The sequence below is a fragment of the Lichenostomus cassidix genome, chromosome 1 (genome assembly GCF_008360975.1).
Source record: "Lichenostomus cassidix isolate B80296 chromosome 1, HeHo_3.0, whole genome shotgun sequence".
Taxonomy (NCBI): domain Eukaryota; kingdom Metazoa; phylum Chordata; class Aves; order Passeriformes; family Meliphagidae; genus Lichenostomus; species Lichenostomus cassidix.
This window is the reverse complement of record NC_139479.1, coordinates 78,613,016-78,627,215: the sequence shown is the minus strand read 5'-3', so window position 1 is coordinate 78,627,215 and position 14,200 is coordinate 78,613,016. Positions and strand designations below refer to the sequence as shown.

General features: G+C 38.9%; 1 protein-coding gene across 7 annotated transcripts in view; it reads left to right on the top strand.

The window, feature by feature from the left end:
* The window catches only part of FAT3 (FAT atypical cadherin 3), a 396,068-nt gene that overhangs the window by 286,326 nt on the left and 95,542 nt on the right, over positions 1-14,200 (top strand). For 6 of the 7 annotated variants that reach the window (XM_085065228.1, XM_085065219.1, XM_085065190.1 and 3 more), the window contains exons 5-7: positions 2,164-2,478; positions 4,395-4,605; positions 13,239-13,378. In XM_085065228.1, coding sequence (XP_084921354.1) covers positions 2,164-2,478; positions 4,395-4,605; positions 13,239-13,378 — 666 coding nt within the window. Of the gene's footprint in view, positions 1-2,163; positions 2,479-4,394; positions 4,606-5,048; positions 5,118-13,238; positions 13,379-14,200 lie in introns of all 7 variants that reach the window. The other variant, XM_085065236.1, reaches the window with a different exon arrangement.

The window sequence follows — 14,200 nt, the reverse complement described above, 5'->3', positions numbered from 1 at the left end:
AAAAAAAGTTGAATTTGTTCAGAGAACAAGAGTTTCCAGAATCTCGCTAATATTTTTTAATGCAGGAACATTACCCCCTTAAAAAGCATTTTGTTGACATTTTTTGAGTTTGGATTAGTGTGTCTCTTATTGTCTCTGTGAAATACAGCCTGTACTGCTTGTCACCATTGATTATATTATCTGTGGAGAAACCCAAAATAGGCTTTCCTTTGCTAACCTGTGGTCATGGCCAGTTGCAACGGAGCAGAACAAAAATAGAGGGGATCAGCCTCTAAGTGGGACAAAAGTTAGATATTGCTGCAAGCCTTTATTAAGTGAATTGGCAGAACTGTCTTTATGTTTGCTGCAGGAGCTCTGACATTCTCTCAGAGCGTAGAGAGGCTGAGATCCCTGGTGGTGTGGCTCTCACTGAGTGGAAAGGCAGATTCACAGCCGTGTGTGCAGCCTTTCAACGTTATAAATGCTGTTCTGGAAGGTGTTGCTAGTGGGAACTGGATGGCTGAGCACACTGATAATGATGTGGGTCCTCTTCCCACACCCCTGTGCTGGTGACTGCCAGATGTCACATTGGGGGCTTTGCAGGATGGGTCTGATCTCTGTCCAGCAGTTGGATGGAGATCACACCCACAGCTGTTCCAATCACAGGGCTGGTGATCCCAACAAGTGCTGATTGCCAAACCTACTCAGCACTGAGGAGATTCTGCTTCAGTCTTGGGAGAAAGAGGCCTAAGATGGGTACATGTTGTTGAGAAGACAGATTCCACTCTCCAAATGGGTTCTGGGCTATTTTGAGGAATTTACATTGCCACTATATGTTGCCATACCACTCACTTTTCTGTAAATGAGCTGTTTCAGTCCCTGAGGCTGTCAGTCTGCTCCCTTTCACTGCATCAATCTTTAAAAATATAATTAAATACGAAAACGGGATAATGTCTTTCACCTTTCTCACAGAAAATATGTGTTTTCTGCTGATCTCAGTGTAAAACTGCAGTTTACTCTAAGTTTAGACTTCTTTACTCAAGGATGGAACAATGCCAAGGGGTATTGTTCCTAGAAAATTTTGCTTTGCCTAAGGATTGGACATCAGGACTATAGGATTTGCAAGGGACCCCAGAAAGTATTAAGGAAAAATAAAACATTAGGAAGTTACCAGCAAACCAGTTGATGTGCAGTGATCAGTATGAGCAGGGAAGGGTATGTAATATCTTGGCTCACTATCATCAGAAATTGCTACTGTGGGATTTGGCATGTTACCATATGTAGCTGAAAATGAAATTTGAACTTCTTTCATGCAAACAGAAATAACTTTCTGCCTTATTTCTTTCTCATTAAAAATGCAATCGAAATATTGAGGGAGAAGTTTGAAACATATTGATTTCATTTTGAAGGCATATTATTAAATCTCTTGAGGGCTTGTTGATCTTGAATCATTTCATTTTCATAGTGTTTCAGATTGAAAATTATTAGTAATTCTGTTTAAGTTGCAGCTAAATTGCTAATTAACTTTCATCTCAAAGATTTTATTTCTTACATGTTTCTGGCAGTACGGTGCACTCTCTACACAATGCAGCAGAAATTTTTTGTTACCTGCCTCTCTGTGCTACTTACAATCTTATAAAGCAGGTTTGGAATTAATGAGCTGTCACATCTTGGGTAATGAATGAAAAGAACTGACAGAAATCCTTTTGTTGTTTAAGAAATTCCAAATAATTAATGGGAAAAAAATGACAGAGGTTCTTTTAGGGTTTAAGAAGAAATGCATCTTTCAAATTCTTGCCATGACAGAAGAAACTTTAAAATATGTTTGCAAAAAATGCAGGGATCTTGATTAATGGGTTAATTCCAGTTCTCTCTTCTGAGATAAACTTGCAGAATTTGAGATAAAAGGATTTTATGTTTTGATAGATAGGTTCCTAGTCTGCAGGTTCCCTATTCCACGTTCATCTCAAAAGTAAAAAATCTCCTGGATTCCTGGATTTGGCATTGTGGACAAATTGAGTTAAGCACTGAGTACGTTTCTATTGTGTGTCACGTACACAGAAGATTGCATAAACTGCAGGCTAGCTTTGCGCAGGGCAAGGTGTTTCCTTGTGTTTTATGTCTTTCTCCAGTTTATAAAGTCCATTGTGGCTGCTGAGAATAACTTGTGCTGCTGTTTTCCAGGTAACTGTGTCAGATGGGGGCACATCTCCCAAGCAGTCCTCCGTTTGGGTGGTGGTCCAGGTTCTGGATGAGAATGATAACAAACCCCAGTTTCCAGAGAAAGTCTATCAGATCAAGCTGCCAGAGAGGGACCGTAAGAAAAGAGGGGAGCCAATCTACAGAGCTTTTGCTTTTGACAAGGATGAAGGCCCTAATGCAGAGATCTCATACAGCATTGTGGATGGAAACGATGATGGGAAGTTCTTCATTGATCCCAAAACAGGGATGGTTTCTTCCAGAAAGCAGTTCACAGCAGGGAGTTACGACATCTTAACAGTAAGTGCTCCTTCATTGACATACAAACCCGTGATTTGACATTTTCTTCTTTTTTTTTCCCAAAATAGGCCTTCTATATAAAAAGGGATATATGACCGTCTTTACTGTATGACCTGTATGTAAGACCTAAATTAAGAAATCTAGCTGTGTTCATATACAGCTACTTCCAAAAAATTGAGTCTGAGAGATCATTCATGCTATTGCAGGCCATGGAGTATTCTCAGAGTGTTAAGTCAACTTGCAAATTGTTAGCATAAGCTATTTCCGTGAGAGTGCAGAAATGAAGAGCAAGCACTTGTCTGCTCGCAAGGTTGTATCATGTTGGACTGGGCAGCTACAGCTGGGGATGAATAAGTACTGACTTTTTGTGTGGACACAATTGTTTGCCCTCACGGAGGGCACCTACTGTCCCAGTTAGGTGGCTGCACCGAAGAGAGAAGTCCTGTGTTCTCTATGCTGTGGAAGCAATTTCAATTAAAAGAAATAGCTGTCAAAATTCTTCTTTCAGAACTCTAACCATATAGGAAAAGTCAAAGAAAGGGAGAATGAAATATGGTTGAATTGATATAAAGCCATATAAGGCTCGCCAACAAGTTAAGGAGTTGAAATAAAAGTGTCAGAAGTCCATGGTCTGACCTGCAGTAAAGGAGGTGATGTCTCTTACAGTAGTGGGTTATCTTCATAGTGGGATACCTTCATAATGTTGGAAAATAAATAAAACACAAAACTTTGAGAAATACCTAGGAATCAGAGTAGAGCAGCCTTTGAGTGAGTACTTTTCCCTCTGGAGAGCTGAAAGTCATGTCTGAGATCTGAGACTTTTTACAATGCAGCAAGATTTTCTGAAGAAGATTTTCTACCTAGAAACTGCTCATCACACCCTCAGTGTATTTTCACAAAGGGCCTTCCTGCCTGGAATGGAGCAGGGTGATGAGCGTTAGCATCAAACCCACTTAACACATTTCCAGAGGAAAAAAAAGGGCAAGGTATTTCAGAAAAAAAAAATAATAATTTCCCATTTTTAACAGGTATAACAGCATATTTACACCAGTGCTCCTATATAGCCAGAAACATTTCCTTTACCTTTTTTTTAGGAAAGCTCTTTGGTTAACATTGATTTTATCCACCAAAGCACCCATTTTGTAACCTACATTCAGTCTTTTCTTAAGCCCAGTGTTTCTTGCTGCTCATCTTGTCTTTGCTATGCTAAACCCATAAAGCATACCACACAAATATCAAGTCTATCCATCTTTCTAGGGACTTTATAATAAAAAGAATTAGCACCAAGCAAGGAAACTCTTAATGAACATGACAGAGTGGAGAAGGAAAAGCAAAAACACAATATGGCAAAATTTTAAATTATATTCATTATGGAGAATGGGGGAAATTACCTGAAACAATTTTAATTCAATTAAAGATCCTGAGGAAGGCAATATAAGGAGTACTTAACTGCAACACAGATGCCACTTCAAAGCAGTCAAACATGCTCTGGGTGAGCATGTTTTGCAAATGCATGGTCTCACACAGGCTCATTATAAAGCTTTCAGCTTTGCTGCAAGAGGGAGCTGGGTGCAAGATGAAATCAGAGAGGGAAGCTGGTTCTGGAGAGGAGGATCTGTGTGGGGAGCGTTTGAATTGCATCTGCAGGAGACCTCACACCAGCACTCCTTAAACAGAACATTTTACTTTAAAATCAGCTTTTTCAGTGAAAAGTCAATGCATACTGCAAAAAATAAAAATTAAAAAAAAAAGTGAAAACTGAGAAATAAGTGCTTATCTTCCTCTTTTTTCATGGGATTTTACATCTAGGATTACAAAGGCCATTTTCCAAGCAGTCATCGTGCTGCGATACAATTAGGTCTGAGCTGCCAAGCTGGGATGCTCAGCCTGAGCCCTCTTTTCTTTGTGCCTGCCAGATAAAAGCTGTGGACAACGGGCGGCCCCAGAAGTCTTCCACTGCACGTCTCCATATCGAGTGGATAAAAAAGCCGGCGCCCTCGCCCGTGCCCCTGACTTTCGACGAACCCTTTTACAACTTCACCGTCATGGAGAGCGATAAAGTGACCGAGATTGTCGGGGTGGTGTCTGTGCAGCCATCCAACATTCCCCTCTGGTTTGACATCGTCGGTAAGTGTGGAGCCAGTGGTACGAGGAGGATGCCTCAGAAGCAAAGCATACGGATTTGTGGTTTTGAGAGCAAGGAAACTAACAGTGAACTGTCTTCCCACCCCCACCCTCCTATTAAATGCACTTTCCTAATGATGAAATGAAAATGCTATTTTAATATAGTGATAACAATAATAATAGTAATAATATTCCTGCTTTTGTTATGACTCCTTAGCTAAGCTTAAAAAAGAGCGCTGTATGGCTGAATTGGTTTTTTTTCATACTGTGTTATTTACTGCAATCTTAATGTTGTCTGTCATTTAAATTCTATTGTCATACTTTGCTAATCTCATTTCTAAATGTATTTATGGTACTTAGACTTGCTGTCCCTCATTTCTCTCTTTCTTCACCTTTTTTTCTGCATTCTGTTCTTTTTTTTCTGCTTCCGACTGCCCTGCTTCAAGGTGGCAAGCATGCTCGAGAGATGTTCTATATTCTACAGACAGCTTGTGGGCAGAACTGTTCAACAGAAGGTACCCTTAGTGCAAACACATTTGCTAAAATACAACTATCCAGGCTGCCTTTTATTTTTGCAAGTTTTTTGAGACAATTTATATTACATCTTTCATAAGTGCCTGTGACAGGATGCGATGCGACACATGGATGTGCTGCGATTCCTTCTATGACAGCTTTTACCGTATTTGTGTCCAATTATTATCATTTTATTCACGGATTTTCCACAGTTTATCACAAATAATTAATTCAAACTTTTCACAGTCCAGTGCCATCCATATAACTGTGAAACAGAATGGGATGCCTCAACATATGGGTTACAAATGGAGCCACCAAAAGTTTGTCTTGAATGCAAGCTGAAACAGAGAAATGTGTTTTAATGTGAGATTTCAACCACAAAATTGCCTTACATAAAATTGCTTATAAAAATAGGGAGGGAGAAGCATCCTTAGCAAAAAGGAGAAGAAGCCACAGAAGTTATAAAATCACAGGGAAATGCCATTAGCTGCCAAAACAACAGGGAGCAAAGGGTCTCGCTTGGTTGCAGTAGAGAAATGGGAGTCAATGTTCCTAAGCATTTCTTTCCCGCTTGTGCTGCAGATTCAGTTAACGTCATTTAAAATAACTCATTTAACATCTGAAAAGTGAGAATTTCCCTTGCAAAATTATTGTGCTTCTTAATATTTGCACATGCTTGTATGTAATGTTTGCATACCTTTGGATGTAAAATAGTGCATCTGCACAAAGTGATGTTATTTAAATGAAGGGTTGTAAAGCAAATGCTATATGAAAGATTAGAGAAACAAAAAGCCTTTGCTATAGACTTAGTGGAAAGTGTGCATCAGCAGTCTTTATTTACAAGGATTGAGCCTGGCTCTCATTTCAGAATAGTTATTTGCAAATGGGTTTAGCCAACAGGAAGGACAGGGACCAGAAGAGAAAGGTTCTGTCAGAGTAGTTTTCATCCACCTTTTATTGCCAATTTGCGCAGATGAAAGACAGAAGCAGCAATATTTTCCTCTTTGACTTTGTAGCATGGTTTCTGAGGTGCCAATCGTATTGAAATCAAACCCAAAGCTACTATCATGTCCTAGGGTTCCTGCTAGTCCCTGGGGGAGGACAGCATATGTTTCCTACAGTTTTCCTGCCATTTCCTTAGTTGCTTCAGTATCCTACATGCAGTTTATTAGCTAATGTTTACATTTCCATTCCCTTCCTCACTGACCCTTTCCTCCCAGGACAAATCCATCTTTTTTGATGTTATTGACAGGTCTTTTTCCTATTTGAACCTTTTGCTGGACTTCTTTTGGTCCTTTCCATGGCAACTTCACCAATTCTCATTAAAATGCTGCCCTGAGAGAAGCCCCTGCTCTTCCGCTACATTCTTTTTCATTATTAGAGTCACTTTCAATCAAGCAACACCTTATAATGATATTTGATTTTTGCCTACCAAACAGAGATGATAGGGAGAGCATTAGGCAATTTAAGCCTTTGTCATTTAATGTGGCCTTTATGCCTAACCCAGTTGAAATGATTTAGAAGATTTTTCCTATTTAAACAATTCTAATGGTTTCCTTATAGGCTGTAGCTTCTGAAGTTGCAAGATGCTACATTACTGCAGAGGGTCACTGAGGCAGAGCTTTCCTAGATTTAATGAGAAATCGGTGACCCTGACCATCCAGTTCAGTTCTGTTACCATATGAATGTTTTCATTAAATATTGCTGCTGTTACAAATAATAGCACTACCAACAGCACCCATTTCTGCAATAGGAATAGCCAACAATCCTGGGCATGCAGAAGGCTGTTGTTACAGACACTGAGCACGCAAGGAGCAAAGACAAAGCCCATCCTGTTTTACAGACAGAGCACTGTGTGTTTAGATTCTCGTTGCTGCCTTAAGCCTGTGTCAAACCCTGCTTTTTCTCACTGTTCCTCAGTATCATCAACATTGAGGTCTAGTGCTGAAAAGCCCAGTGAAAGACATGGGGTATTGGTAGAAGTTATTTTTCATGCTCAAAAAGCTGTATGGGACTGTTGATGCAAGAGATGGTTTCTGTGCTGCTGTAAAACCTAGACCTGATCCTGCTCCATCTGGTATTTTGTGATTCTGTACCTCTGTGCATAGTTCACAGTAATGTCAACAAAACCCCTGAAGGCTTATGTAGAGGCATGGTTTAATATAGAGTTTGCAGCTTGACCTTTATCTTTATGACCTTTTCAAACTAAATGGGCATTGGAATTCCAGAGGATCTCTTTTTTAATGCATAGCATGCACTTTCTCCCAGCTAAAAAAAAAAAAAGAGAGAGAGGGAGCAGATAAAGTTTGGCTATAAAGTATTCTGTCTGCCTAACTTTGCACCTAAATCATATATACTTTTAGTAGCTGTTTAAGTTCTTGAGTTCATCAGCTCCAAAAGAGGAAGGAGCCTTGCAAGCAGCAAAATCATCTTCCACTGATGGACTAGAGAGGAGCAAGATACTTAGCTGTTTGTATGTTTGTTTAATTGGGAAGAGTTGAGATGTCATACCTGGATTCTGTTTTCAGACTGCATTCAACACCATTCTCAGTTCATGCAGATCCCACAATGTGAAAGACATAAACCTAAGTTGGATCAGTTTTGTTAAATTTATTCAGTCATTAATGAGAACCTAATTTTCAATGGGAACTCCAAGATAAGTCAGAAACATTTATTTCTACCAGGTAAATTGAGCCCTTTCTGTTTTTTCCTTTGTTACTGGTGGGAATGGTGGGATGACTACTTTGACACTGGAGCTAAGCTGCATGGTGCTAGTTTTTGCTTAAGTAGCATGTTGCACAACATCTCTCTGGTTCTCCAAACAGCCCTCCCTCCATCTTTCCTTCCTCCCCCAGCCTGTGCCTTTGTAAGAACAGCCAAATTTTAAAAGCACATCAGAACTTTCTACCAAGGGTGCTTAAATGGCAGTAATTTTAATATCTATTAATTTCAGTTAATTGACCATTTAATTCATAGTGCTGCGCATTTTCATCAATGTCAAAAATGTGTAGCTCCCTAGCCTTCTTTGAATAATATTCTCTGAGAACTATCTAAAATACCTTCCTGATTTCTTTTTTGCTTTTTATGCCCTTGCTTTCAGCTTCTTAGCAGCAAACTTAAGCCTTTGACTCTCTTTACAGTAGTTTTATCTAAAATTCAGTCTGCATTACTTTCTTCTTAGCATGATAGAGTAAATAAAAGAATAAATATTTGCATGTCGTTTTACTAATATGTATTATGTTATGATTAACAAAATCTGTAGTTGAATTTTTATTTCTCGAGGTTTTTCTTCTATTTTATCTTCTTTGAAAACAAAATAAATGAAAATTTTGGCTTTGCTTCTTTTTCTGAAAATCATAGAGGTACTTTAGCGTCATCTCTGAGTTTCAGGGTGAATTAGTTTCCTCTGGTTTGCTCTGGTTTTCTTCTCTGAGCAAAGTGAGAATTGTAGCAATTGGCCCAATTTATCATCACTGTTCTTGCTGTTGTCAGCTTTCTTTGGGACAAGGCAAGTAAGAATCTTCTCTGCACTGAGAAAATGTAGTTTAGAGGACTGTTCTGTAAATCAGATAATCTCCTGTATTTCTTTCCTCCATTTGCCCATCATGGCATGGTGGGCCAAATGAGACTCATATGAGGATCTCGGTATATTCTGGCTCTAGTAAGTTTGAGCATGGAAATTGTGTGCTATTTGCTATCTACCAGTGAAGGAAGACTCCTGCTAGGTTTTGGCTGTATTTGACTTTTGTCAGAAGAAAAATATGTTCATAGTGACTATGAAGCCAAGAAACAAGATAAGGACAACGGTAACACTTCAAATTCAGACAGAAAATGTGACCAACTCTGTACCAGGAACACAGCTTATAGACTGTTGGCTCAGAGGTATCTCAGTTCAATTTCCTGAGATCTCCTTCTTAATTGTACTATACCATCTGTTAAACTGAAAATAAGGACTGTTCTACAAAGTTGTAGTGAGGGCCAGCTAATAAGATCCTTTGTACCAGGGGCTGTTCCTTTATAAGATCCTTTGTACCAGGGGCTGTTTCTTTAGCTGTCGTGATAACAGCTGGAATTGGAAAATCCTATATAAACTATAACACACTTTCAGATGACATAAAACATTAGTAGTTCTAAAAATTTAATGCCTCCAGGGCTTATGCAAGAGCATTAAGAAAAACCTCGAGAAAGTAAGGGTGGAAATCATCTCACTTAACTTTAAGTGTCCAAAGTGTAGATACAACTGTTTTTGCTAGGTGACTTTGGGAATCTTAATCGTCAGTTATAGAGAAGAAATGCTTTCTGGATGAATTTTTATCATTCCAACATGATAAGTCTTCTCATCCAAAGATGGCATTTAAAATAGATGTGGACTTTCCATGAAATCCTACTCAAAGTGCTTCAGTCTAATCAGATTATTTTAAGTGAAGTCTTTAATCTGTATTAAAGATGTATCAGCATTACATTTTAGCCTGAAATGATACCATAGACAGCAGCTAATCCACATCTCTCTGAGGTTATTTAGTATTAAAATGCTTTCTCAGGACAACCTGTCTAGCCAAATTGTCAGTTCAATCATCTTGCTTTCTTTGTCACTGATTTTCCCAAAGTGCCTGAGGAACTCACAATCTATTATCTTCATTTGAAATATTTCTTTCCTAATGCAATTGCAAGCACATTAGCAAAGACAGCTTCTACATATCTTGTATCTGAAAGCAGGGTTTAGTAGACAATAAAAAGAAAATCATGTGCCAAATGCTGGAAAGTTGAATCAGTAATGAAAATTCACATTAATAAAGCTCAGCAGCTGAACAAAATGCCATCATCCTTAGCCCTCCTTCATCCAAAGACTGTGATCAAAGAAAATGTTAAATGGACAGTAGTAAAATTGTTAAAACTGATACTGTGGGAGCTTATGGCACAGCAGACAAACTCACTTCAAAAGGGTTGGTACAGACATGGCATCAGGCTTTTAAAAACAGCCTCCAGTACCCCAGAAGCCAACACCTTTTCAGCTGTCACCTCCCAGGGCCTCAGCCCTCCCAACTCTTCCTGGGCACCTTTGGAAGGAATTGTTTCATATGGAGTTCCCAGCTGCAAGAGTTTTAAAGAGAAGATTCCTGTTTGTCTTTACACAAGAATGTTACCTCTCTCTTTGTGCAACTCCAGCACCCATCTTTCAAAGATGATTGTGGTGGATGCTTCTCTGGGTACTTCATAGTAGGCCTTGCATAGACTTAACACATCTATAAGACCCTTAATGTTTAGATTTTATAGCATTTATGTGTATTTCATTAATTCTTCAGTGTTTAGTGCACCTTCAGAAGCATTCATCATATGAGGACCTGTTTTGAGTGAATATGAATGCTGAGCAGCAGCACAAACCATTTGCGGACTGCCTCTAGTACTGCAGATGAGAGGCAGGACCCAGTATCTCATGCAGTATTCCCAGAAGTTCATCCGTCTGCATGGTTCTTCATCTGACCATGGTCTGTTAAAATGTAGAGGACTGAATCATGAATAATTCAGGGTTTCACTCCAAAATAGATTATAATTACAAATCTCATGGCAGGATGTTCTCTGATTCATCTCTGCCTCAGTGTTTGATGCAATTTCTGCCTTGTTTAATAGAAAACAATTCAATGTAAAATGAACTGCATTGCCTGGTTACTTACAGGTGTATGCTGGGGTGGCTGGCAACCAAGATTAATTTGTTTGTCACTAGACCATTTTGGAAGATGTGAATAATGTATAAAAAATTCACATGATGGATTCAGTTCTTATTTTAGGGGAAAAGTATACTTCCGTTAATGGAAATGGCTCGAAGAAGTTGGTCTATTTGCAATAGACTGTGTGGTGCCCTGAAAACCCAGCTCTGAGCCTGCAGAAGGTCATTTAAAACATTTATTGCTAATCCCTCCATGTTACTTCTTGGAAGTTTTAAAGGCAGGGGTTTTTTTGGAAGTATGTGCCAGTTGATAGCATATAATTTTTGATTGCTCATTAAGATGGTTATTAAGCATCTTGAAGTATAGACTTTCACTTTGTTTTCATGGTTATCAGTATGAAACATTCTCTTTGGAAAGTTCCTACTGTCCCAAGGCTAGTTTCATTTCAGCTGAGATTTCCTTGCATGACTCTCAAGCTCTTTTCTTCAAAGGAGGTTTTCATGGTGCAATTTTTCTCAAGTAAATCAATTTAAAACATTAATTTGGAGAGAAAAAACTTTTTTTTCCAGGCTTTTTTTTTTTTTTTTTTAAGAGCACCGAAGATTTAATCAATGTCCAAATACCTTGCTATTGCTTAAATATCGAGGACAACTTGCAGAAGGAGAGTAAGGAATAAGCAATGTTTCTATCCACCATAAATGACAACAGATCCAGTGCCAGTGTTTTCCTGGAAAACCACAACTTCATCTTTTAGGCTTAGACTTTTGTATATGTGCATACATCTCTTTAACATAGGGAAGTCTGATGGCACATCTGAAATTGCTGCCTTTGGATCATTTCAGTGGGCAGAAGTTCACCAATTCTGCCTTTCCTCTGCAGCAGTCAACCTGCATTCTTATTCTTCCTCCCATTTTCTTCTACTTAACCCTGAATGTCTCTCATGGCAAAAATGGACACAGCAGTGTTTCTTCCAGCTCACCCTTTCTTTGCAATAGCCTGTGCAAGAGGTAAAAGTGAGAGTTTCTTTACATTAAGGAATTCAGGGGCTGTGATTTTGCTGTGTTTCTTCCTAATCTTCAACTTCTTCAAATGCCAAAACCTTTTTCTCTTCCTGAATGCATGACTGCTTCTGAGAATAATGCCAGTTCCTGGTCAGCAAACCATGCAGATGGGAGAGCATGGAAGACTCTCCTCTTCCCTTCTCTGTCCCCAGCCCTAGAATTTCAAGAGCCATTTTGTGACACTACCAGCTATTCACATACATCTCTCTTACATATATTGCACCAGAGCTAAGTCAATGGCATGGACGTTTTTCTGCCTGTGGACCTCACGTCAGGAGGTTTGAGCAGCTCTTACTCAGTGGGCTTTGAAAGGCTTTTCCTCTCTGTAGAACTGGGTTGGCAGAGAACATAGCTAGTGGCATTGAATTGCTGTGTGATGAATATACCTTAAGAGTTGGTTTGTCAGCAGTGTTGTGTCCCACCTCTCCCTGTCCCTAGCCTCCAAAAATTTCAGACTCAACTAATACTAAATTACACTTTATAGAAGAGTGAGTAAGAAAACAGCTTATCAGCAGGGAGTGTGTGCTTTGCTTCAGGAAATAATGAGTGGTTCTAATTTATAAACTATAGCTGTGGCTGACAAATCTTGTAACCCTTAATCTAAAATTATATTTGAGATTATATTATTTATAGTTTTCTTTTACTTTTTAATAGATTTTTTTTCTTTTTCTTTCTTTCACTCGATACTCAGGAGGGTTTTCCCCCGCTGCATTATTCAGTGTATGACAGGAAAAGGGGATGTTAGTACATGAACAGTGCTTTGTGAGGTTTTGTTATTTATTGAAAGGAATTTAGAATGTGTATCCTGCCAGATCTATTTAAATAATTCCTAAAATACTGGCAGAATTTGACCTTTGCTGCCAATAATTATCATTGTCCTTGGTATTAACATAACAAATCTCTATTTGCATTTTTTTAAATTGATTATAATTGTAATTTTTAAAAACTCAGATGATGGTATTTGCACTCAGAAGCATCAGTGGGGATTTCATGAAAATAAAATTTGTAGAGTAAAACTCCTTTGAAATGACTTCTATACAAAAAGATAATTATTCTTGTTCATTATTGAAACTGCAAGCGCACACATCTTAGGGGCTTATAGCCATTTGATTCTTTTTGTAGATTCAGCTATGGTTTACTTAAATGTACTGCTAGATTTTTATCCTTTTTTTTTTTTTTGGCAATGTATTTTAATGATATCTGCTTTTCAATATACAAACTGTGCTTTGAAACATAAATGAGTTATGAACAAAGAGGTGTCACCAGACATACTGTGTATGCTAAGGCAGCCCATTAAGATGGATGACACCAAACAGATATGCCCACTTTTAGGAATATTTTCAATGGAAATTTTCCAGAGATGGCTAATTTGATTGTATTTTTGTGCAACAATTAGGAGGGAATTACGATAGTTCTTTCGACGCGGAGAAGGGAGTGGGCACTATTGTCATTGCAAAGCCCTTGGATGCAGAGCAGAGGTCAATGTATAACATGACTGTGGAGGTCACCGATGGAACAAACATTGCCACAACTCAGGTAGAATATCACATTCCTTTCTTGGCAAGTTATTCATTTGTTACTGGAATGTATATGCTATAAAAATTAATATTTTTTCCATTCAAGTGAAACCTCATCCTTTGAGACCACCAATAACTAATGGAGGGGATATTTTTCAGAGCCTTTCCATCTGGCTGTAAAGAATCGGCTGTTGAGCATTTCAAAGCGTGATTTCTCCTTTTGTTCTGTTCATGCTCACATGAAAGTAATTTGCCTTCCTCCAGCTGAGGGAGTCCCTGTCACACGCAGCAAAGCCTAGATTTTGACAATTGTGTCACCCCATAATGGTCCAAAATACAATAGTGCTTCTGTGGTGTTGGGGAATATTGCTATTGATTGTGTTAAATAGAGTTTATACCTCTCATCCTCCCAAGACCCAAATGTGGGACACAGGATCAATTGTTCAGAAAAGAAATTGTTCAGAGGCAAAACTTAACATTCAAAGAATCTCTCCTTTAGTGTCGCTGCCTGTGAGTACAATGTCTTCTGCAAAACAGCCCCACTGAACCTTTTAAAAGCAGGATTGCTTATCAGGCCTGGTGTCTTTCATCAATTAAAAGTTGGGTCAGATAAAAGTGAAGGGCTGGGGCAATGCTGGCTCTGACACATCGTTATCAGAGAGACCCTGATGCAGAGCCTGGGTATCTGCTCAGTGGGAACCAGTCTAGAGTTGGCTCATGGCACAGGAACAGGGACTCTGATGTCCAGGTGGCACCAGAAGGACTTCAAACAGCAGAATCCTTCACTATGAGGTGGAGTCGTGGGCTATGGATTACTTAGGGCCAGAAATTTGACATCTTA